Raw genomic sequence first — 26,586 nt, 5'->3', positions numbered from 1 at the left:
AATGTGTTCTCTAGCCTTTAATGCCACGATTATCGAATTTAATGAATTTTAATGCCAATTAAGGCCTTAATTAAAAAAATTATTTAATGACTTTTAATGACCCGCAGAAAGCCTTTATTATGCTGAATCAAGAATGGATGCATTACTGTGTGGATAAAATGAGTTTGAGAACAAAAAAGATGAAGAACTAACTTCCTTTAAAGATTGGATGCCAGGGTATGGTCTTTCTAAATGTTATTCCTGCATTTATTCAAACGTTTCTATTTCAGAATTCATTTAAATTATTACCTGTTTTTTAAATTATACTTCAAGACTATTCAAGAAGTCTAAATGAGGAAAACAGAGGCTTGAAATGACTACAATAAAAAAAAAACATTGATTATGACAAAAGCCTGAATCTCCTTAGCTTCTTTCATTCACCAACCAGAGCAGAACAAATAAGACGCCAACACCACACAGAGTCTCTGTATAATCTCAATAAACCCACATTTTTAAAACATTTTTAATTTATAGCTGGAAAATTACATCTTTTACATGAGCCCATTCTGGTGTTACAGGCAAAAAAAAAACAAAAAAAAAACAGGCATCTATGAGTAACCACAGGCACACTATGGGCTGACTTTTACTACACTAGTTACAGCCACATGTAAAAGCTGTGGCATCTGTTAAATATTGTGTTTAAACTTCATAGGATTGAGGCAGTCTGCTTTACATAGTAACAAACCTGCATTTGGTCATTTAATGACAGACTGAGTCAAAACAAAATGAAACAATAAGGTCAATTTGGGGATGTTAAATATTGGACTTATGTACAGGTAATGGCTCGTTCCAAACAGGGTTCCCGTATTTCTTTTCTGCCCCGATCCGACCATCTTCCCTCTGCAAGGTGTCCGCCCCCCCCCCCCCCCCCCCTCAGAATGTGAACTGAGAATCCCCTCTGCACTCAACTCAATGGATAGATTTGGTTGTGGTTGTGCTTGTCAAAAATACCGTTTGCAAAATGGGACGAACGGACCAAACAGGAGTAACAGAAACAGCCAAGGCGTTCACATTCGTGGAAATCAAATCGTCTCCATGCTGCATCTGCTGTAATATAATAAAAAAAACAGCCCCCACTAGTAGCCCAACGATCATTAAAATAGACGGATGTGAACAAAGTTATGCTACTGCTTTAGTGAATGTCAGCAGGCATCAATAAGCTACTGTTATAGTTGAGGAGGGAGGATTGATGGCAGCTATAAAGACGATGGAAAAGGTGTTTTTAACATAAAATGAGTTCAAGGAACAACTTGAAGAAATATTTATTGGATAAAATTTAAGACTTTCCAGACTTTTGGGGAACCCTGTAAAAAGCTAAAGGTGGACTGGATGCAGGATGGTTTCATTTTCCAGGAGAAGGTTTTATCTCAATGATTCCTTAAGCATTATGGCCATTTGACAAAATATCAAAAAAAAAAAAATTTAAAAAAACAACAAACTGGGAGGGTGTTAGGGGGGAAATGCGTTTCCACTTGGAAGAGGTATGTCATTTATTAATCGTCCGTCAGGTCCTGAACAAAAAGGACCTCGGAGCGGCTGAGTCCCGCCTCTTTCAGAGTGGGTGGGTTGGACTGCTCCTCGGTTGGAAGGCAGGGCAGGACTCGGCGGGGGAAGTTTGTAGCTATGTGGAACTTCTCTGGAGTTTCTTTCAAAGAGAAAAGGAAGTCGTGTATTACCTGCAAGAGGAGAACAGCTGAGCGAATACGCCAACAACCCAAAGCTCACAACTAGAAAGATTTCTTTACCACTGGTGATCTCTGCTGATTTTTATGTTAAATAGGCCAAATGCTACTCACCGACAGAGACTGACCAAACAGGAATCGTCTTTCTACTCTCGTGTCATTCGGCAGCTTAAACACTATTTTGACACTTTCTGGATCATCGGCCGGCGGCTCTGGAGGAAGACACTCCGACTTCCTCTCCTTCTCCTCCTCCAGTGTCTGTAGACATTATGGATTAGAAATTAAAGACAGCATAGGACTGCAGAGCAGTTTCTAGAGATAGATGGGAAAAAGGGCCGTACAATATTCCAGTTTTTTTTCTTTGTATCGAGATGGGCCGATTTATTAGTGCACTCAGCAGCCATGCCTTTAGGTAAAGCGACGGACATGCAGAGCTGCTCCTTCCATTGATTTATGAGTAAAACTGTTTTTGTTTAACCTGATATTTTTGTAACAATTGTCGTCATGTCACTTTTTTCCATGTAAAGGGAGGAAGAAAATTGGCGGCAGGTATCCCGATTTACTGACGTTGAAATCTGTATTGTTCCTAAAAACCCGTATGGGTCGATCTCCAGTGTTTCAATACAATAAAAGAAGTAAAGTGACTCACCCTTCGCCTCCTTTCCTCTGCCAGAGCACTTTGTCGGACCTTCTCTTCCTCTTGCTTCCGCTGCTCTATCTCCTCTCGTTTCTTTCTCTCTTTCTCTTGATCGGCGCGGAGGGAGGCCAGGTAGGCCTCATCCTGCTGCTGCCTCAGGACTTGGGTCTGGTTCCTCTCCTCTCTGAAATAGACATAATAATAATAGAACTTTATTGATCTCACATTGGAGAAATTTACCTCTGCATTTAACCCATCCCTTTGCGGAGCAGAAGGCTGCCATCGTGGGGCGCCATTGGAGCAATCGGAGGGCTCAGAGAGTGGCAGTGGGTTTCGAACTCAAACACTCAGGATTCCAAGCTCTACGCCCATACCACCAGGCTGTGTGTGTGCTTGTGTGTATATATCACACAAACATATAAACAAATTGACCTTTTTTGAAACCATCCAATTAGTAATCCACTGTTTTCCAGCTCGACTATCCTGACTGGGAAACAGGTGGTCTTTAACCAGCATTCAGCCAACTCTATATGTAGTTAAGCAGTAGTAGGTTTTGATAACACTGCTCATTGTGGAAGTTAGAATAGAAAATCCCTTTATTGTCCCACAATGTAGAAATTGTTGTGTTTGCAGCAGCAAAAAGATTATAGAGAAACGGTCACACAAATGTGGACCTTAGAAAAAATGTATAACAATAACAATAGTTAAAAGATCAACAACAAAGGATGTTACTGAAGGAAAACAACTTCAAATGTAAGTTAGAGAAAATACATAAATGTAAGAAGATTCCAGACAGAAAACTGTTCTTTTTAAAGCATCCCCTTAGGAAGCAGAGTGGGGTTAAGGGTCTTTGCTCAGGGACCCGGAGTGGCAGTCTGTTGGAGCGGGTTTCGAACTCAGAACTTCAGGATTCCAAGCCTACTACTTCAGATAAAGAGCGAGATAACAGGAAGCTTGAAGTGAGCACAGAGATGTTGCTCAATCTGATCCTTTTGTGAAACTTTTCTATCATGAATGATGCATCTAAAACATAAACCATCTGTTACACTAGATCTATAAATATCACACCCTTCCTTAAATGCTGCAAATGTTGGGAAATGGTGATGTAAAATGGATGACAGGAGCAGAAAGGAGGAGAGCACTGTGGGGCGTTGCCAACTCACAACTGTCTTTAATAAGTTTTCCAAGAATGGATCCTCCCAGAGAGCATACGGTTCAATCAGCTCTCCTATTCCCTTTTCTAAACACAATGGAACTGAAATTGTGAACACACACTACGAGAATAGATCCACTTCCTGTTAAATGTGAGAGGAAGTTTTAAAATTCAAAGCAGACGGTTGTAGTACCGTTCCAGACGCTCTGACATCAGATATGTTTGGTTGGCTTCCATGATGAATGTAAGCTGATTGGTGAGGTCTTCTGGCTGGATGACGCCCTCCAGTCTGCCCACCACTGTCATCTTGTGATCCTTCAGCATTATCATGGCCAAGAACGGGTAGGTGTTCTCCCGCAATGCCTGGGACACTAAAACAGACCAAAACACATTTTACTCGTTCAACGGTTCTGCTTTAAACAACTGAAAGAAACACGTTGAACCTTTAAAGGGATCCAGGATTAAATGAAACAAGAGACTTTATTGGAGAAGTATTAATTTTCCATCTTAAAACAACAGTAAAAAAAAACAAACCGTTTGCTGTTTAGTTATATTTTCACACAAAATTGCCATGTTTACATTGCAATGCATTCTGGGTAAATGACATTTGCTAAGTTCTATGGTGCTAGCAATGTCAGGGCTCTATGATAACCATCGCCCGAACGCCCGGGGCAAATAGTTTTTATTGTTGGCAGAGTACAAATTTCATTGCATTTGCCCGCCGCGCAAGTGCAATGATCGCAAAAAAAAAAATTTATCACTCAAAATTATTTTAAAATCACGACATTCGCTGAAAACGACCTACAAGCGTTGCCGGCGCCATCTTTGTTGTATTGTACACATTCTCGCGTGATTTGAAAAAGCCGCGTGATTTTCCACTAGATGGCATGAGTCAGTAATTTGACTCCGCCAGATGGATTTGTTCCGCGTATCCATCTGGAAACCTTCCATTGAAGTAATTTTGGGAAAGGGCGAAAATACTGGTTAGCTGATTGGCCTATGTTGGTGATAGACGGGCCAAATAAACCAATCAGATGAACGAAGCATATGACGTACTAACAGAGCGACGACGAAGAGGAGCCAATTGATAGATCAAACTGTTGCCGAAACCAGTCGGGAGAAGAGCAAAAACATCTTTTCCTCTGAGAAAAGCCTCCAGAGCAGTGTTTTGCTCTTCTTTCAGTGAAGAAATACTCTGTAATTCCGATAAAACTTGCTCGATAGCCACGCTAGCGCTAGTTTCATCGGCTGAAGCCGCCATGTTCTTTAGACTGAACTGTCGCGCTTCTCGTTGCGTCACACCTCAACCCGCCTCAAAGCCAACGCTGATTGGACGTTCGTTTGGTGAACGGCTCCTAATTTTCTTCAACCGAGAGTCTCCAGACTGATTAGTAAGTGAAACCTTGAAAGCTTGCGAAATCAGGATGGTCTCACGAGGCTAGTGATTCAGCTCTTGGGGAGAGAATGCAGAGCAGCAGCTGGATGATGAATTTAATCTATACTATAATACACGCTAGATTAAAAATGATCAGTCAGGTATTAGGAAGATAATAATAATTATTGTATGCACACAGTGTAAATATTTCTATCATATGGCAGTCTTCTATACAGTGGTTATACATAAAAAAATGTTCATTAAATGTTTTTCTTTTAGACATTGGAGAGATGCATTTAAATGTTATAGAGCTAAACATGTTAAATTGGTGAGCAGTAGTAGTGTAAGTTTTTAACCTGTCAAGTTTTTTTTTAGATTTTTAACATTACAATTTATAATTTTCCAAGCACACAACTAGGGATGCACGATATTGGGATTTTGGCCGATAACCGATATCGATACCGATGTTAAAGCTGGACAAAAATAAGTAGTCATTGAAAATAGCAGTTTTGTTATCCATTTCTGACACTTTGAAAAATAATATACTCAAATATATTTTCATATGCTGATATCAAATTGATTATTAAAAATGCGGTATCGATCTATTTTACTTTCAAAATCTTGTGAAATTTCATCGTTCTGTTACAAACTCTCGTGATATTTTGCAAATTCTTGTGAGATTTTGTTAGTAAAAAAGATCGATACCGCGTCAATATATCAACATATAAAAATATGGCAAAATTTCGTGAATTTTCGGGGGATTTCATAGCATAACGATGACATATAGCAATATTTCATTAGTAAAAGAGATTGATAAGGTGTTTTTAAATGGCAATATATCAGCATATGAAGATATTGTGATATTTTAATTTATCAATATTTTTTCCCTTGTCTTTAGAAGTTTTTAAGTCTGTAAAAATAGGTTTTTGAGGAAGAAGAAGAAGTAGTATTTTTTTTTTTTTTTTAAGACTTTAGAAACTCAGAAGCTGATCAAATATGGGGTTAAATATCGGTGGGGTGGCCGATGTCCGATATTCAGTTTTAAGGCTGATACCGATAGGGGGCCGATTATATCGTGCATCCCTACACACAACAGTTTAAAGCAAAGTTTAGTTTGAAAAGAATGTGCAGGAAGGATTGAAAAGCATGTTAACACGATAATGTAGGCTTGAGTTCATTATCTGACGCATGCATAAGCACACCAGGAACCTGGAAACTTACTGAATTACAAAAAAAACATTTAAAAAACAAACATGTTTCATTGATATATATACAAAAATTAATATTAGGAACTATATTTATCAAACATAATACTGGGCAAGTAAAGATTGTTTCTGGGCAAATGAAATGTGAAAGTCACTTGCCCACAGGGCAAGTGGTAAAAATCCTTAATGTGTAACAATAAAACCTTTTCAGTTTTAACTGGAGTCCATGGAACCGATGAGAACATAGAAATCACAGAAGTTACGAAGATAAGGAGGATTAAAGGGAGTTGGCTAAAGAAGAAGATGTTTGTGCAGCTCCTGCTATGAGATGCTAACCCAGATGGGGAGCTATGCAGTCCAGTCAGACCTAACCACATCATCTAACCAGCATGCACTGCTCAGGCAAAAAAATGGCGGTCGCCATGGGTGAAAAATATAATAATTATGTTTTTAAGCAGCACAAATGGTGCATACATACATTTACATGTTACAAATGGCGCGCTGCTCAGTGGCACGGTGGTTAGCACTGCTGCCTTGCAGCAAGAAGGTTCCAGGTTTGATTTCCGGACCGGAGTCTTTTTGCATGGAGTTTGCATGTTCTCCCTGTGCATGCGTGGGTTCTCTCTGGGTACTACGGCTTCCTCCCAGTCCAAAAACATCACTGTTTTGACAGATAATTGGCTTCTCTACATTCCCCTTAGGGGTGAGTGTGTGTGTTAATGGTTGTTTGTTCTGTTTGTCTCTGTGTTGCCCTGGCGACCGGTCCAGGGTGGACCCCGCCTCTCACCCATAGACAGCTGGAGATGGGCACCAGCACCCCTCATAAACTCACTTGGGATAAGCTTGATGGAAAATGGATGGATGGATGCATTATAAATGGTAATTTCCAAGTTAATAGGAAAATGAAATCAAGTTTAACTAGCAGTGGATTCCTTTAAATAGAAATGGACAACAGAGATCCGGTTCTTATAGGATCAAATAATGGTCCCACATTAATCCATAATAACTTAATTGAATGATATTAGAAAACCTTGCAATTCTAATAACTGTAAATATTCAGATGACGATAGGTTTCCCACTCTTCCTCATCTGTGCTTCATGAACTCAATGACTTCTATCAATAAAGGCTCTGTGCTGACATACCTCTGTAACCCTCTGGTTTGCTGGTTGAACATGCCCAGAAGAGCATTCTGGTGTTGATAAACGTAATCACCTCTTCCGAACATAGTGTGGAGCTAAGAGAAACATCAGAGAGAAAACATTTAGACCTTAAGTGGAACAACATTTTGTATGCATATCTTAGCTTTCAAAATGATTAATTCCTTATTTTTACAAAGACGCCAAAACTTTAGCGATTATAACCATCAGAAGAAAAAAAAGACAGAGTGAACCTTCCTTGTAAAGTGTTTCCATGATGGTATTCATTACAGATATCAGCAACTGTTGACTTCAGAATAATTATCATACCGGCAAAACTCATCAGTGTCCTGGTGATCATCTCCATGCAGGTACACTAATAGGTAGCGGAGCTCCCGTTTGGCATCATTCAGTGCCTGCAAGAGTTACAATAAAACACCATTACCTTTTTTTGTATGTGTGTGAGTGAATATTGGACAAAAACAAGTTTAACTGGAAGGTAGTGATGTTATGAGATGGTGAGGTTGGTTTAGCCAAAGCATTGGTTGAACACATAACTTCCAACCCGATTAAAAGCAAAAACTGTGGAAAAACTAGTATGTTTCAATAAAAATGACCAACACCTTTCATTTTGCTCATCATTTTCACAAGCAATTTCACTGTTTGCTTGACATTATTCCACTAAAATGGCAGAAAACAGCCTCCCTAAATTGTTCTCTTCTAAGACATTTTACACACAAAAGATTGTGTGAAACTTACAAAAGATTTTATTATACACACAATTAACAATTTCAAAGGAACTTGGGGGGGAAAAAAACATTATATTATATTACTAACTGTAGTTCTACACTCCACCAGTAGGTGGAGACATGTTCACATGAAGCTTCATGAACTGTGGGGATCGAAGCAATTTGGCCAAACGGTTCGATGCCTCATGAGGCTTCATTTCACCATCACTACTGGAAGGCTCCTCGACTTTAAGTCAATTTAAGGGCAATTGGAGGGAAAGGGAAGATGAAAAATAAGTTTTACTTCTTCATACCCCTTTTCAGAAAATTCTCATTAATCAATGTACATACCAACAGGTTTATCTGATGGAGGGTATTTATTAGGGATGGAACGGTTTATGAAAACCGTCTGAACCGTTCGGTTCGACTGTCTCGGTTCGGTTCCCGTGTGTTGTGTTCGGTTCATGCGCTGCTCCTTTTTCTCATAGGCGAAGCGTTTACACTCAAAGCCAACCACCAGTAGTAAGCAAGAAGAAGAAGAAGCGAAGCAGCGTAGCAGAAAAAAATCAGTTGTTGTGGAGAATTGTGTGGGTATGGCGAGTGGGAAAGAACAGGAGTTGGAAGACGCGCCAGCAGCACTTTATAGGTCTGCTGTATGGGACCACTTTGCATTTAGAGTGACCTACGATGACGGTGGAAAGAAAGTTGTGGATAAAAGGGCAACAGTGTGCAAGCATTGTGCAACACGTTTTGTTTATGCTAACAGCAACATGACCAACATGTCATGCTAACCCCGAAACCCCACATACTCCGTCAGCGCTCCGCCCCGCTGCGCTCCAGACTGCCTGCACAAAGCAAAGCCTACAGCCTCCGCTGTGGCTCCTGTCCGCTTTGCTCTGAGTTCCTTGGAGATCGTAGAGAGCATGCGCCAGATGATTAAATTCAAAGCAGCAAAACATGTGGAAAAGATCCAGGGTTTCTGCGGATCATTAAAAATAATTACAATTCATTCATTTTTATGGGATTTTTTCATTAATTTTTATGGGATTTCGGTGCAACAATCAACATATACCGTACCGAAAACTGTGACCACGAAACCGTGAACCGAACCGTGGATTTTGTGAACCATTCCCACCCTAGTATTTATGTTCAGGTGAATTTAGTTAGTTTGGTTGATGTTAACTAGTGTCTTTTATGTGTATTTTTTATTGATTCATTTATTGTTATTTATTGTTGTTTGTCAAAAAATTGTCTGTAATAAATTTCTTATTCATTCATTCACCATCAAAGCATTAGATTTTATGTCACGTCTTACGTTCATGAGCGTTCCTGTTTCCCTTTAAACACATACAGACTCACCTGGCTGTAGGTCCCCTGGTAAAACACCGGGTGTGACCGACCGTACTTTTCCTCAAAGCTATGAATGAAGGACACGACGTCCCCTACAGGGTCCGTCACTCGGGCGCGAGGGTCTGGTCTGATGAATCGCAGCGCGTACCTTCAAACAAAGAAAAGCGCATCGGTAAACATTCCCTTTTAGATTTATGAAATCTAAAAAAAAAATTAAAAAAAACACTAAAATTACCTGAATATGTCCAGAAGTGTGTAATACGTAAATCTGAATGGTAGCATAATCAAATAGTAACCCCATCCTAGTAAGCCCTGAAAAAGAAGCACTGATTAACTCTTTTGCATCTTAAAACAAACAAATGAGCATTTTCCTTTATTTTTTGATCCAAAAGATGCACCCTGGGTTGAGGCCTGGAGACGATGTAACTATATACTCTATGGTCTGCTGTGTTGACCTGAAGAGGTCTGGATGGTGGAGGGTTAAACACACTAGGAACTCCTTCCTGCTCATTAAGTCTGTCCTGCACTGCAGCCTGCAACACATCCATGCAAACCCATCAGAATGGTTCTTCAGCATAGAAAAGTCAAATGAGAACAATCACATGTCGGTTCACTCGACTTTACCTCTATGTTCCAATTGTGCTGCTCTAATGTTCGGCGGCATTGGTCCATTGATTCCAACCCCGTTAAATCCTGTTGGACATAAACAGAAAGTCAGAAGGAGTGAAAACAGGAATGCTTTGTTTTATATTTCCTTTGAGAAATAATCGCATTTTTTCCCCTCAAACGTTTTTAACCGAATGGACTTCAACTCCAAATGTGAATAAACAGTTTTCCATATAGTTTGAGTCAATAACTTAAGTGCTGCTGCTTTTATAAATAGATACCTTAGCTTAAGCTAAACAAGTTACTTTCCTCATGTCTGCATACTAGGTTGGTGACAATGCTACCTTCTTAAGAACAGCTGATCCGCCTTTTCAGGTTACAGTTTAGAGAATTGCAGATTATGCCTTGAAGGAAAACATCCTTAACCGGATTTTCTGGAAGCGTCTTGATTTTTCTGAAGTAGAATTTAAGCTTTTTTTACTATCTGAAAAAACCCTCCATATTGTGCTTTTTACTACCTAAATACAAAACATAAAATAACCAGATAAATGAATGCAACCTTAATTTTCCAACATAATGTCTGCAGCCATTAAATAAGGGGAATAATTTCTAGCCAATTGCTTTAATTTAAAGACATTTAAATGCCTTTTTGTTTCAAAGTCAAACTCCATTTCTTTTTTTTTATGAAAAATGACATTTAAACAGAATAAATGAGGATTACAACAAGTAATTTAGTAATTAAGTATTTCAAAGATTTCATGCAATTTTAATGTCTTCAGTTAAGCAATACATTTATGATTTTAAATGACTTCTTTATATGCAGTTATGGTAATTATGGTTAGCTAATATTTCAAGTTTTTAGAGATCTTGGTATCCATTAAAGGTTTTTATCAAAAAGCTGACTAATGCTGGGCGATCCATCGAGACTTTAAATCTATCGAGATTTTTTTAAAAGAGGTATGATGAGAAGGTATTGTTAATACTGAGATGGTTTAAGTTAGAATTATACATTTATACATGCCAACAGACTATTTCTCAGCCATTTCTCATGTTTTTCTATGAGCTGTTGGTCAAAAATGTCTCAGAGATGCCTTTTATAATGACTTTATAAAAGAAAAACATATTTAGATATATATAATATACACTGTACTCAGCCTAAAAATGCCAAAAATCAGTGTTGACATTCAGTCAATACTCATAATGTAAGATAACTTTACCATAAAAAAAAAAAATCAATCAATACAAATATTTTGAGAATATAAGTCATAAAAACAAAATAAATCACTATAAAAAATTAGATAGCTTAATTTAGCCAGCAAGACAAAACTTAAAAATATAAATATATGCAAAACTAGGGTTATCAAAGTACCAATACTCTACCAAGTGATGATACTCAAAAGCCGTATCCAGGTATAATAGGCTACTATATAGCATGGTATCAATACTAAAGGCAAGTTTTGTTTGCATATTTATGCTTTTGTTAATTTTAGATTTCTGGAATATCTGTGTAATAAAAGAATACTGCCTCCAACAATCTATAAATCCTGTCAAATTATGTTATAGTGTTGTTATTTATTTACACAATTATTTAACTGATGTAATCTGATTTTGTTGCAGAAGTAGATTAAGTTAAGTCCATGTAGTTTTTAATTTCAGATATGATTTACGGCTTTAACCAATTGCTTTTTTAAATTCACATGGGCTCAATATTAATATTAAAATTGTTGTATCGCCCCAACCATATTTGGTACATGTAAAAAAAAAAAAAAAGATAACCAATTTAACTTAAGCTAAGGTTGTATTTTATGTTGGTTTGATCTGATAATATATTTTGGGATATGTAAAAGGGTTTGATCCTTTTCAGTAAAGTGAGATTTCCTGAATTGGCCTTACATAAATAAGGTAAGAAAACCCTGGATTTTAATACATTACTCAGAAAGATTGCAAACAATATTTTTTTTTAAGTAATCTAGGCAGCAAAAATAAAAATCAACCTAAAATCAGCTCCAACATTTGTCCAACCAAGATGAAAGCATGTGGTTAACTTACACAACAGGTTAGAAAAATGTTGAAAGTAATACAAAGTAATTATCTGGAGTAGAACAGGATTAAATGTATTTTTTTAAAACATAGATAGAACAATAACCGCCAGCTAAACACGCATCAGACTAACAAGGTAACACTGCATCAACACGTCTCACTGCCGCTTCCTAAAATGTTAAATAAACAATTGAGAAACACTGAGAAGTCCTGAAACTTCTGTGACAGTCAGGATGACAGCTGTGCTAATGTTGACTTAGCAAATGTTAAGCAGCCAACGTTAACTGGAGACACAATCCAAGATTAACGAAGCCAACGGCCGAAAGAATTATTTTTTTGACTAATAGAGGTCGATAGAGTACGCGTCTAAAACGCTATTTCATTTATATAAGGCTATTTTAGCCCAGCCACGTCCCACAAAGTCTGCTAACTTGTTGGTTAGCTTAGCTCCTTTTGGTAGCCCTGCCTCCAGTTGCCGTTGGGGGATCGTAATCGAAGTTGAGTGTGTGACAAAAAAAAGGCTTTTCATTCAATATGACGACCTGTTCACCGCGATCAGCTATCTGTGGAAGCACATCAGCATATGGGATTTTAAATGGAAGCATGTTAATGAGGATTTTTGACAGTGTACCTGAAATTGAAGGAGTTTTTCGGTCTGCGCCTGGGATAATTCTGGCTCCTCTGGCGCCGCCATCTTACCTCGCCAATCACCCAGCCAGGCGTAAGAACGTCAACCGTCTTTTCCTGCTGCTGCTGGCTGCACTGCCGCGCGCTCCGAACGCATCTGCCACCTAGCGCTGTGGAATGTGTATTACAACATCCCGCCTGATCCGATAACCGGGTTCAGTTTAGCTTTTTTTTTAAATGATGATGATGATGATGATGATGATGATGATGATGATGATGATGATGATGATGATGATGATGATGATGATGATGATGATGATGATGGTAAACTGCGCATTAATTAGACTTTTCTTTTTCTAGGTACATTCTGAGCTTTATCTAGTTTACACTGACACTGTTTTTCACCAAATTGTGTGTTTTGTTTTAATTATTATGACATCATATTTATTAATTATACTACTTAAAAACAAAATTTCTAAAAGTTTAGAAAGGCAATAGTTCAATTTTTGGACATTGAGCTATTTTGTACAATTTTTGTTTCCAATTTCAGAAGGAAAAATAAAAAGATTCTGATCCATAGTTTTATTTTTACTTTTTTTGTGTGTCATTCTTGAATAATAGCAGCTAGATTGTTTTTGGTGATTATATAAGATTTGATGAGTCATCCTGATCAAAGTGTGCAGGTTCTGATTACACAATAAGAAGACCTGCCTGTGAACCCAGGCTTTTAAGATTTCAGTCAGTTCCAATATAGCTCATACATAAACTCCGTATTTATCTATATTTATACATTTCATTGGGATTTAGAATTCAACAAAGGTTTATATTAAAACAGAAAAATATTGTGAAAACTTATCAGTTAACCAATTTAATACACTGATAAACAGGCCTATAACCACCAATAACTGGTTAGTATTTTTTTCAGGGGCTTACACCCACAATTAAAAGGAAAAACATGAATAAAGAAAAGGTTGTTTAGCCTATAGAATAATAAGTCTAGGTCTCAAACCATCCACACATTTCAAAATCAGGGGCCCGATGTTTGAATGAGGATTTGAGAGGCACAAATCCCTTTTCTTTTTTTTTTAAATCCAGTATTAATTTAAGAGGGTTTCTTGAAACCACAAGTCTGACTTGCTACCAATATCAGTTTTAAAAATTGTTTCACTTTGCTGGATTGAACAGCAAACAGTCCAACTCTATAGAGGATAATTGAGAAACTGTAAACAATAATGCATAAAAGCTGAAGGCTCCTCACTGCATGAAAAGTGAGATTTTCGTCCCCGTAAACCCCCGTAAACTCCCGCAGATCTGCCTGATTTTCGTCAGTTTCCGACAATTTGCAACCCGTGCTTGTCCGCGTTTGTCGTGCCACAAATTGTCGGAAACGGACTCTGACGTATGTGGAGAGCGATCAGCTGTACTAATGGCCCTAATTAGCATATGAATGCAGCAAACCCGCGCGGCTGGCCAGGTCTGGCTTGAATAACCTTCTCAGTATTGGCTGAAACCACTATTCTCAAACAAGTGAAATCGCTCGTGATTGGCAGCAAAACCACACGTGGCCACGCCAGGCTTTAATTTTCTTACTGAGTATTGGACGGAACCGCTTCCTTTTAAACAAGTAAAGTCGCTCGTGATTGGTTGGCATATATATTATATATATATATATATATATATATATATATATATATATATATATATATATATATATATATATTTACATATATATTTATTCATATATATATTTATTCATATATATATTTATTCATTCATATATATATATATATATATATATTCATATATTTATTCATTCATATATTTATTCATTCATATGCTGTGTATTTATGTTATCCTACACTACTACACAATTATTATGCTACCATCAAGGACATGAATGAATTTATACAGGAAATGAAGATTTGCCAGGAAGCTGTTTATGCAAAGAAAGAGCTTTATTAAAACACACACAACTATATACAACGCGTATCCAAACACATGCGTATCTAAAAATTACAACTCCGTGAACGGTCCGTTTGCTTCCTCGGGGTTGGAGGTAACAGGCAGCATTCCCTCCGAGGCAGGTCCGATGTGCAGACGCCTACTGTGCGTGGCCCTGTACTTCGGCATCGCTTCTAACCGGGACTGCAGCTTAACACAGAGTTCAGTGAGATCCGGCCTACGAAATGGCGGCGACCGTACAATCCATCCAGAGACACCGCCGACGACGCCATCTTCTTCGTCGGACATGAGGTCGACGGTGGCGGACTTACAGAGTTCCATTTCCTCATCTGATAGCACACTCTGCCTCGCCTTCAGCAGCTGAAAAAAAAACAATGAATCAGCGCACTGCATATGGACACAACACATCTATCAATGCACCTGAAAAATAGTCACCAAATAAAGTCTTACCCTCTTTCTTCTGGCCCGACTACGAGCAGATAGCCTGGCGGCCTCCGCACGCAGCGTGCTGGCTAGCAGCGTGTATCTGAAGCTCCTGCATACCGTCTCATAATACGTCTTACAGGCAGCTGGAAAACAATTAAATGAGAGTGGTATGAATAAAAAAAAAATCAAACGCAAGTCACAGTAACAAGGAAGGAGAAAACATTAAAACAAGTCACTTACACACAATGTCGTCTTTATCAACATCGTGCAAATCCGAGCAAATAGGAGGTCACCGCCTCATTGTGAGGCGACTGTAGTCTGTGAAAAAAAAAAAAAAGTACAGCTATGGTCGGTATCAATCCGTATCCATGTCCTTTTACCGCATATTCTTTAAACCTTACCCCTGCTCCGGTTCATAGCGCCTGCAATTAGTTTCCGAGTTGTTAAGACGGCATATTGTTTCCTGTGAATCACAAAAAATACACTTTAATAAAGCTTTAGGCTAGGCTGCTTTTAGCTTACCTAGCTAGGCTAGGTTGTCTTTAGCTTGCCTAGCTAAGCTAGGCTGCTTTTAGCATAGCTACCAGTAATCGAACATATATTTACCGCTAGCGTGGCGTTGTGCACCCGTCTTCTCTTCCTCGAGTTCGTATATCCTGCAAAGTTGCTCGACTGCAGAGCCGCCATCTTGTCCTCTATGGACTACAACCTGGAGCGCATCGAATTCTCCAGCTGAGTGAGGCGTTCATTCATGTCGGCAGTATGTTGGGCAAGCTGACGAGACAGTCCGCTGATATCAATCAGCAGTTTCTTCTCGTCAGTCTGCGGGCTGGCCGAAAGTTGTGGACTAAGAGCAGTTGGAGGCGAGTTGAACGCGAGACGTCGTGCAGCCATTGTTCACGTAACAACAAAATACAAACACGGTAAATGGAGATGAAGTTCTTCTAAGTGTAGTAACACAAACATGTCTGCTAATATGCTGGTCTCGCGAGAAGTCGTAGTGCACAAAAGCTCACACGTGATTGGACGATGGGGCCGAAGGCTCATCAGGCTCCTCCAATCACATACGACGTCATTGTTATACGGAAGGACTCGCGAGAAGAGCTCGCGTCGCTCCATTCTGGAAGGTGGCGGTAATGCACCTATAAATTGTTTGCAATTGCAATTGTTTGTCTCCATAAGATTGAATTTGAGCAGGTGGACATTAGAGATAATAAATGCAACAACAAGTTTTTGAATCAATATTCTATAAATAATATGTACCCAGGAAGAACAAAAAGCACAGCTCTCTAACAAAATTTTAAGAAATCTATGATAGTCAAAATTAGGACAAATTATTTGAAATTCCCAATTCCTCCTAAATATAAAGAATTACAATTTAAAATAATAAATAACATATATCCTTCAAATGAGTTTTTAAGAGAGAGATTTAAGTTTAATGTTGAGAATTGTGGCTTTTGTACAACTCAATTGGAAACAACTAAACATCTTTTTTATGAATGTAAAGAAGTATTAAACTTATGGGATCAACTTCGAACCTTTCTGTCTTCTAAAACAATAAATTTAGATTTTATTTCCTGGCAAAACATTCAATTCGGTTTATCCATTAAAGAAAAAAAATTAGGAATTTTTAATCAATATTCTAATAATTGTAACAAAGTATTATATCCATAAATGTCGCTATGCAAAATGCTCCCTCTCAATCTCTGCTCTCAAAAATGAACTTTCCCTTTTCAAAAGATGTCTGAGAAAGATGCAGAATTTAAATGCAATTAAATTGTTTGAGTTAATTGAAGAATTTCAGTTGGTAGTCCCCACTGATTAATTTACTTTAAACCCTATTATTATTTTATTTATTTTTATTTATTTTATTTTATACTTTGTTCCAGCCTGTGCATTTAATTTTATTTTTCAAAAGCAGGAGTTGTGATATTTCTTCTTGTATTGAAATATTTGTTATTGACTTGTTGTTTGAGATTGTTATTGTTTTCTTATATATTCAATAACAAAAAAAAAAAAAAGTGGAAATCTAAAAAAAAAAATTAACCATTACAGCCAACTGATTCTGATTAAAACTAATTTTTGAAGTAAATTATTTTGTGTATTTTCTTTTACATAACATTTGCATACACAGTAATCTAGCGTACTTTAATTAAATAAATCAATTCAAGCTAAAATGTAAGAGTCTATAATTAGGCTATACTGGGCCTGATCTATTTCTACCATCTATTTGGAGGATATTTATTGCCACACTTTGGGCCACTTAAAACCAATTTAGCATGCTGACCTATGACCTTATGACCACAGTGTACCAATCTTCTGATGGCTACTTCCAACAGGATAATGCGCCATGTTATAAAGTGAATCATCTCAGAATCATTTCTTGAAACTTTTCCACTTAAGTAATTGTGAATTGAGCATATTGACAGACAACATTTTATTTTTTATCTTAAATGCAAATTTAAAAAAAAATAATTACTGCTCTAAATGTATTTCTCTGTCAGCTAAAGATCTGTTTTGGTCTCTATACTTTAATTAAATAAATCAATTCAAGCTAAAATGTAAGAGGCTATACCTGATCTCTTTGTATCAGAGATTTTCTTACCCAGGGTTGCAGGGGGGGTAAAACCCCCCCTGCAACCCTGGTTTGCATTTGTATAGCTCACAGCATGTTCATTTACATGTTAAAGCCTCCCCTAGAATTCCATGGGGGGGAGGCATGGGGGGAACACTGCCTAAGAAATTCCACGTCAATTTCTGACAATTTACGGGAGTTTACGGCAAGGCCTGCAAATTGCCGTAAACTGCCGCTAACCTGAAGTTCCACGACAATCTACAGTGCCGTATATTGACGAAAATCCCACTTTTCATGCAGTGCCTATTACTTTACTTGCTCAGCAGTGCAACAGACTCATGTCATGCCACAGACTGCACTGATTTAGGAATGCACATCAAAGGAAATTATTTTACAGGACTGACTTTTTCATCCATCCATCTTCTCCCACTTAGGGTGGCGGTGGGGCCCGTACCTTTCTCCAGCAGTCAATGGATGAGAGGAGGAGTACACCGTGGACAGCAACACAGAGACACACAACCATGGACATATAGATTCACACCTAAGGACAACTTAGAGAAGCCAATTACCTAACAATCATTCCAAAAAAGTAAAAAAAAACAATCCACTGGACTTTGTTTCCAGGTTTGAAGACATTTCGCTTCTCATCTGGGAAGCTTTTTCAATTAAAAATGTTGGAAGCGACTTGTCGAACTTGGAAACAAATTCTAGTAGTTTGTTTTTTAACTTTTTTGGAATGACTATGACCTGGATGACTACGAATCTTCACCAGCATAACCTAACAATAATGTTTTTGGACTGTGAAGCCGGAAGTACCCAGAGAGAGATCCACGCATGGAAGGGGAGAACATGCAAACTCCATGCAGAAAGACCCCGGACTGGGAATGACACCCAAAACCGTCTTGCTACCAGGCAACAGTGCTACCCACTGCACCACCATGCAGCACCTGAGTTTCAATACTCATGAAATTTTAAACTTCATATTCTAACTTATAAAAAGCTAAATCTCTTTGCCTTAGAGACAGTTTTTACCCGACAGCAATAACAAAACTAAATGCAACCAAAAATAACCATTAATCATCATGGATGATATGTCTGAGAATGTGCTATTCTTATTAGTGTTTTTATCAGTTATTGTTATTTATTTCTTATATTATGTGTAAATGGTGGTGACAGTTATTTTTGTTTTAACGCATATGCACTGATCGATCGATGGCACTTTTTTAAAATTTCGTTGTTCTTGTGACAATAAAGATAAATTGAATCATTGATATTTTCTCAGTGATGTGTGAACCTGTTTGCTTCCATTAACATCGCTGTTTGCAACTGACGCACCTGAATGTTCCCACATGGAATAAGACTTTTCTACTTTACATAAATACATTTTTTGACAATATTCTAATTTAACCCTATAATGCCAAATGTATCGTATTTGATACATACGGTTTCTATGTTTTGCATCTGACACCTTTTGCATAATTTAATGGTAAAAACTTTGCTCAAAATCCTATTGTACACAATCAGATATACCTGATAACAGCCAGTAGAAGACTACACAAAAAAATAATTTTGACTTATCGCATAGTAATAAATTATTAATATCAAAAATGTATTTCTGTTTTTTCTTTTTACATATTTTGTTAAAAGGCCAAATAAGGAATTCAGACCAAAAAAAAAGTTATTTTCTGTTTGTTTTTTTTATTCTTGGATCGGGCTTTAAAGGGTTAATGAGATGCAATTTTGAAGTTAACTTTTCTGTATTTCTGTATAACAGCCATTTATATTTTCTGGCACTTTTCACACAAAAAAACAGTACCACAGACTTTGCTCAATTTAATGTGTTTTATTCATTTCTTTATTTCATGTTATTGAAGAGATTTTGACAAAGTAAAATAAAAAAATTTGTTTTTTTGAGAAAAAAAAGGAGCTTGGGTAGAAGTGCAAACTTGAACAGACTAACAGGAAAAAATCCCACACAAGATCTTTTTTCTCTTAACATTCCTGCCCAGTTTAATGGTATATATTACAAAAGAAGTGGCCAGTTTTACTTTTTCCCCTCCACCATAATGATGTGATATCCGAACTTCGTCTTGACGGGTGGATCTGTGTAGACGGGTTTATCCATCGAACTGATAGGCAGAGCAAACGCTGCCTCCTGGAAAGGTCCAACCATGGACCCACGGGTCATCCACCCCAGATCACCCTGTCATGGAAGAAACAAATTCTTATTAGAAATTTTAAAAGAAAAGCATGACGCAAAACCAGACACTGATTTTTAACACTTATAATTTCCATTGATGCTTTCTTTGATTTTCTGAGTAAACCTGCGCACAAGTTTTGGTCTCTGATGCAGGTGTGAGCTGATGACAAACAAAACTCCGTCAGCGGTTTGATCACTCAGACCAGCTCTGCATAAAGCCTCCTAGTCCTATTAATCATATTCACAACATCTCAACTTGAGAGTATTTTTTCCGGTAAACAGTGACAACAGAAAAGCTGCTGTGTTGCAATATGTGATGTTCCAGTTTATTCACTCCACTGTGAATTCAGTCAAGCACAGATGAGATGGAAAATAAGATAAAAATAAGTCACTCTTAACTACAGGAAGGCTGTTTGCATAGCACTTACTGGAAAAACTTATTTTAAAAATAAATACACAGCTAGAAAAAACAAAAACAGTCCTACTTACTCCCTGTCTAGCTTTGTCTTCGCTGTATTGTGACGCTACTTCACTGAATCGAACTCCAGCTTTGAGTTTCTCCATGGCCTCCATGCATTTTCCATGCTTTTCACAGAGGATGTGTCGAACCTGAGGAGAGAAAAATGGGGGGAGTTTTTTGACCCTTCATTAATGACCCTGTGAGGTTAGGTCAGCACTGTCCAGTGGCTTGAAGAAGTATCAAACTTTTCTGCATTTTTTCCATACAGCTTAACAGTGAATCAATACAGCTTTGGTTAAAAAAAAAAATAAAATAAACAAAACACCAAGTGACGGTAGCCTGGACACCGGCGCCCCCGTGCTTCTCCCCCGCATGCCGCCTCCTCCCAGTCCCCCTCCTGCAGCTGAGGATGGGCAGCTGCCGAGGTTCGGTCCAGTCAGCGGCCAAGCAATCGACACTTCATAACCCCCGAGAAAAAGAAAAAAGGTGTCCTCCTTTTCCTTCAGAAACCCCAATTCTGGTCACACTAGGGCTAAATACAGTTCTCCTATCCTCCTAAAGTCTGAGATGAAAGGTTATGTTTCATTTGGATAAAGTAGACCTATACAGAAAACAATTACAATTTACAGAGCATATCCATAGATTATAAGGGGGTAGGCACCATTTAGACTTTCCTTTAAATAAAAATATGACGCAAGACTTCATTATTAATCATAACATATACTGAGACCAGGCTCAGAAAACACATTTAGCAAACATCTAATAATATACGTAAAGATTTTGACCACTACTTTGCCATTTCAATTCATTATAAAATATCAGTTATTATGTTTTCCTTACTTGCTTTGTGTATTTTATGTTGCTACTTAACCGGGATAATTTATTTCTTCTTTTATTTGATATTTAATTGGATTTATGCTTAAATAATTAATTTAAATGATGCATCTCTTTTTCAGTGCCTTTTTTTATTGCTTTATAAATAAAGTTGGCTTGGTTTGCTGCTGAAACACATCATTTCCCCACGCTGGGACAATAAATGATTATTCTATTCCTTTCTAATCTACTGCTTCCCCATTATGTGCTACTTTATGTCAATTTAATATTGTAATCATAAGTTTGCTGAACGTATAAGAGTATAAAAACTTCAAACATACTGCAAATGTCAGAATAAATGTATGGCTTTTTGGAAACAACACTAACTTTTGGAGTTTACATTAATGAACCAGAAATAAAACAGGCTGATAATCAGTCAGAAAATAACCGTAATGCTTTGAATACTAGCCCTCTGCTTTTAGAGCTGGGGGTAAAACCTCTGGTACCTTAACAGATGTTCCTCCTTTTGGGGCTTTTTCCTTTTTATCAGCGTCCGCACCTCCTGAAGCAGCTCCTACACAGAAACACCACAAGTTAAACTAGAGAGTGGAGCAGAGGAAATAGGGAGAAATGTTTGGGTAAACATTTTCATTGAGTGACAGCAGTGCATGCTAACTTACAGGTTAACCACCACAGCTAACAGTAACAGTTTATAACACAATGCGAACAGCAGGGACATTATGGGACACTAACCTTTACCGCCCTTTCCACCCTTTCCCTTCGGTGGCATTCTCTGAGCTTCTTCTTCTTCTTATGGGGTTTTATGGCGGTTGGCAGACTTGTGAATTGTGCATTACCGCCACCAACTGATATGGAGTAAAGCAAGAAAACAGAAAACGATTCACCCCCCCCCCCCCCCCCCAAAAAAAAAAAAAAAAAAAAAAAAAAAAAAAAAAAAAACCTGTGTAACTTAAACCAACATAATACTAAATCACATTTGCCCATATAATTTTTAATTTACTCTAGGTCATCTTAACTCTGCCAGTTTCTGATGGTCCCATCGGTCCTCCCATCATACTTCCAACCATCTCCCAGTTCAAATCTTTAATGTCCAGATATTTTTCTGCAGCCTTCACTATTATTTTGATTTTTTCCGTTTTTTTTTGTTGTCTGTGCAGTACAATTAATTACTTCTACCATGAAAAGAACAAAATTTGTCTTTTTAACAATAAGTGAGTCTTCATCAATTTTTTGATTCTCTAGAGGTTTGGAATTTGCCGTGTGTTGAACTGTAGGTTTGGGTTTTTCTGACTGAGATGGGATCCTTTTTGCAGCTTCAGCGTAGGTTATTCCGAGCTCAAATTTCATTTTTTTAATTTCCTCAGACCTTTTGCTTGCTTCACAGCCGCGATAAGCAGCAGTATGTTCTCCACCACAATTACAGCATTTTATTATAGCTTCTTTTCCACATTTACCATATTCGTGTTCTCCTGCACACCTTCCACACCTCTGTTTCCCTTTACAAACTGCTGCAATGTGACCGAATTTTTGGCATTTGAAACATCTCAATGGTGGAGGATTGTAGATTTTGACATTATAGCTTATGTAACCGATGAATACTTTGCTTGGTAATTGCTCTTCCTCAAATTTAATTAGCACTGATAAACTGTCAGATCTTTCTCCGTTTCTTGTTGTTTTTAACCGTTTTACTTCTTTTACTTTTGCACCGCTTATGTTTTCCAGAATCTCTTTTTCAGAAATTTTTAGAGGAACTCCTCCAATGACTCCCCTGCTGATCTTTTTGTTCTCCATTAGGCTGCACTGAACTCTTATCCCGTCAATTTTGTTGATCCGTATTGCTTTGCCTTGCTGGGCGCTGTCTCTGCAGTTAATTAGCAGGTCTCCACTGTACAGAATTCTGGCACCTCTGACTTCTCCGACAAGTTTATTGATGGTTTTTGTTAAGTGAACCGGATTCCAATTTGTAAAAGAGTCTGCCTGATTAACGACTTTGAATATGACTTTGAATTCATTTTGTTGTGCTGTGGAATGTATGGAATGATCATCACTGGATTGTTCTGAACTAGATTCCCCTTGAACTGATCTCTGTTTTTTCCGCTTTTTCTCATTTTTTGATGTTGCTATCTTCCACCCTTCATTGTCACTATTTCCCTCTTCCATCCCACAAGAATCGCTTCCTGTTTCCTCACTACTCACGGCCCAAGACATTTCTCCATAAGCAGCTTCAAAACACGCGCCATGCACCAAACGACCATCCACATCCGACCGACTCCCCTTTCCCCGGCGGGCCATTCTCTGAGCTAAAAGTAAGTTTAAAATATAAGCAAAATCTGCAAATGTGATTCAAGTGTTGTAGTACGCATGCGCGGTGATGGTTTGATTCTTCTTCTACGGCCTGTTTCTTCTTCTTCTTTATGGGATACTATTGGTGGGCTGCACGTAACGAAATGGCGCATTACCGCCACCAGCTGGTATGGAGTGTGGATCGAACGACTACTGGCAGCAAAACCAAATTTGTTCAAGATTCAAATCCTGTTAATTACGTTGATTAATCTAAGATGAGGAAAAATAATTACATAGCGCTTATCTATTTACTTCTTTCTAAGGATTTATATTAAATCAAAGCGTATTCTTTCCTTTTTAAAATTATGAACCATTTCCCAGGGCTGCCAACTTTTTACCAAACCTTGGGGTGAGATTGAAATAGTTTGGACAGGAAACCCTGTAAGGGTTAGAAGAGGACAGGTGCAGCTATAGGTTGGAGGTTTTCAAAAGATTTAACTGAAACAAAATGGCAAAATGCGGAATTTTTGCAGTAAATGTTACTGAATAACAACGAGTGAGCCGTAGTTATGTGGAACATTTTTCTCACAATATACATTATTTTCTATATTTTGGTGATTTTTAGAGAATTTAAGTAAAGCAGAATGGGCCCTACTAAAATACTTAAACTGTAAACTAAGAATTTCACAACTTTGTTTATTAATTTTTCTCTGCAGTTCATGTAAAATAAACAATGAGGAACTAATAAGCTATTACTCGATTACTGGCACTAATATCTCAGTGTTGAACTGGACAAAAAACTAGACTGGAAACACAACTGTGAAGCCGTATACAAGAATGGACAGAACAGACTGAACTTCTACAGGAAGCTTAGATCCTTTAGCGTTAAATGTTGCATATTTTCTATAGTCTGTTGTGGATAGTGTGATCTCTTCTGCCACTCTCAGCTGGAGTAACAGCATCAAATAGCTCAAGAAGCTAATATTGAAGGCCGGCTCTGTTCTAGATACTCCTCTAGAATCTCTGCAGACGATTTCAGAGAGAATTCTTCATAAAATCAAGAACATTATGGGGAACACTGAGCTTCCTCCTTAGAAGACTCTTGAAGTACCACAGAGTGTTTTCAGTCAGACTTCTCCAAATCACTTTAAATGGAGATCACTACAGAAGATCCTTTATTAACCAGAACTGGATTTTAATGAGCTGCAGTGACATTTCTGAGCTAAATGAGTTTCAGTTTTCATCTTGTTGAATCTTATACTCTCCATGGCCAGTATGGCCACTGTTACAACAATAACAATGAAAGAAGCACTTTTCTGCATGATATACAGGTGCTGGTCATAAAATTAGAATATCATGAAAAAGTTGATTGATTTCAGTAATTCCATTTAAAAAGTGAAACTTGTATATTATATTCATACATTACATACAAACTCATATATTTCAGATGTTTATTTTGTTTAATTTTGATGATTACAAATGACAACAAATGAAAATCTCAAATTCATCATATCAGAAAATTAGAATATTGTGAAAAGGTTCAAAATTGATGGCCCCTGGTGCCACACTCTAATCAGCTAATTAACTCAAACCACCTGCAAAAGCCTTTAAATGGTCTTTCAGTCTAGTTCTATAGGCTACACAATCATGGGGAAGACTGCTGACTTGACAGTTGTCCAAAAGACGACCATCGACACCTTGCACAAGGAGGGCAAGACACAAAAGGTCATCGCTAAAGAGGCTGGCTGTTCACAGAGCTCAGTGTCCAAGCACATTAATAGAGAGGCGAAGGGAAGGAAAAGATGTGGTCGAAAAAAGTGTACAAGCAAGAGAGATAACCGCACCCTGGAGAGGATTGTGAAACAAAACCCATTCAAAAATGTGGGGGAGATTCACAAAGAGTGGACTGCAGCTGGAGTGAGTGCTTCAAGAACCACCACACACAGACGTATGAAAGACATGGGTTTCTGCTGTCGCATTCCTTGTGTCAAGCCACTCTTGAACCACAGACAGCGTCAGAAGCGTCTTGCCTGGGCTAAAGAGAAACAGGACTGGACTGCTGGTGAGTGGTCCAAAGTCATGTTCTCTGATGAAAGTAAATTTTGCATTTCCTTTGGAAATCAAGGTCCCAGAGTCTGGAGGAAAAGAAGAGAGGCACTTCATCCACGTTGCTTGAAGTCCAGTGTAAAGTTTCCACAGTCAGTGATGGTTTGGGGTGCCATGTCATCTGCTGGTGTTGGTCCATTGTGTTTTCTGAGGTCCAGGGTCAACGCAGCCACATACCAGGAAGTTTTAGAGCACTTCATGCTTCCTGCAGCTGACCAACTTTTTGGAGATGCAGATTTCATTTTCCAACAGGACTTGGCACCTGCACACAGTGCCAAAGCTACCAGTACCTGGTTGAAGGACCATGGTATCCCTGTTCTTAATTGGCCAGCAAACTCTCCTGACCTTAACCCCATAGAAAATCTATGGGGTATTGTGAAGAAGAAGATGCAATACACCAGACCCAACAATTCAGAAGAGCTAAAAGCCACTATTAGAGCAACCTGGGCTATCATAACACCTGAGCAGTGCCACAGACTGATCGACTCCATGCCACGCCGCATTGCTGCAGTAATACAGGCCAAAGGAGGCCCAACTAAATACTGAGTGCTGTACATGCTCATACTTTTCATGTTCATACTTTTCAGTTGGCCAACATTTCTATAAATCCTTTGTTTTTATTGGTCTTCAGTAATATTCTAATTTTCTGATATGATGAATTTGAGATTTTCATTTGTTGTCATTTGTAATCATCAAAATTAAACAAAATAAACATCTGAAATATATGAGTTTGTATGTAATGTATGAATATAATATACACGTTTCACTTTTTAAATGGAATTACTGAAATCAATCTACTTTTTCATGATATTCTAATTTTATGACCAGCACCTGTATTTGCCATTAAACACAAACCTGACCTAATGCTGCTTATGAAGAACTGCTTCAAATGGTGAAAGTCGATAAGGATCCTATTGCTCCTACTTCACAACTCATAGCTCTGACTTTCAGGGGAATTTCATTTGAAATGAAAAATAAAAAACAAAAACGGGAGTCCAAAGTTTGTTTTCATTTGTCCCAAGATTCTTTAGATCACTTACTGTTTTCCTGTGAAGTTTCCGTCTAAGTTAAATGTTACTCATTACAGTAGTTGTAAAAAAAAAAGAAAAAAAGAAGGGGGTGGTGGGATTTTTTTTAACATGTTTTTTGGAGGCATCCATA

The 26,586-nt window shown here is 37.9% G+C and overlaps 2 protein-coding genes across 2 annotated transcripts; both read right to left on the bottom strand.

Annotated features, from left to right (window-relative positions):
• Nucleotides 1-1,283: 1,283 nt before the first annotated feature.
• Nucleotides 1,284-12,714, bottom strand: faf2 (Fas associated factor family member 2). The gene is made up of 11 exons (XM_038270149.1): nt 12,584-12,714; nt 9,931-9,999; nt 9,705-9,839; nt 9,542-9,618; nt 9,316-9,454; nt 7,559-7,644; nt 7,235-7,326; nt 3,705-3,882; nt 2,371-2,542; nt 1,836-1,979; nt 1,284-1,715 (listed from the first exon to the last, which is right to left on the bottom strand). Exons 1-11 carry the CDS (start codon nt 12,644-12,646, stop codon nt 1,533-1,535), a joined length of 1,338 nt encoding a protein of 445 aa, XP_038126077.1. The 5' UTR covers nt 12,647-12,714; the 3' UTR covers nt 1,284-1,532.
• A 6,681-nt stretch (nt 12,715-19,395) lies between these two features.
• On the bottom strand, nt 19,396-23,451 carry pin4 (protein (peptidylprolyl cis/trans isomerase) NIMA-interacting, 4 (parvulin)). The gene is made up of 5 exons (XM_038270147.1): nt 23,339-23,451; nt 21,769-21,815; nt 21,522-21,589; nt 20,232-20,351; nt 19,396-19,745 (listed from the first exon to the last, which is right to left on the bottom strand). The coding sequence occupies exons 2-5, from the start codon at nt 21,803-21,805 to the stop codon at nt 19,587-19,589; spliced, it is 384 nt and encodes a 127-aa protein (XP_038126075.1). The 5' UTR covers nt 21,806-21,815; nt 23,339-23,451; the 3' UTR covers nt 19,396-19,586.
• Nucleotides 23,452-26,586: the final 3,135 nt, after the last annotated feature.

This window comes from Cyprinodon tularosa, unplaced genomic scaffold (genome assembly GCF_016077235.1).
Source record: "Cyprinodon tularosa strain WSP-4 unplaced genomic scaffold, ASM1607723v1 ctg751, whole genome shotgun sequence".
Taxonomy (NCBI): domain Eukaryota; kingdom Metazoa; phylum Chordata; class Actinopteri; order Cyprinodontiformes; family Cyprinodontidae; genus Cyprinodon; species Cyprinodon tularosa.
This window is presented reverse-complemented; position numbering and strand designations above follow the sequence as displayed.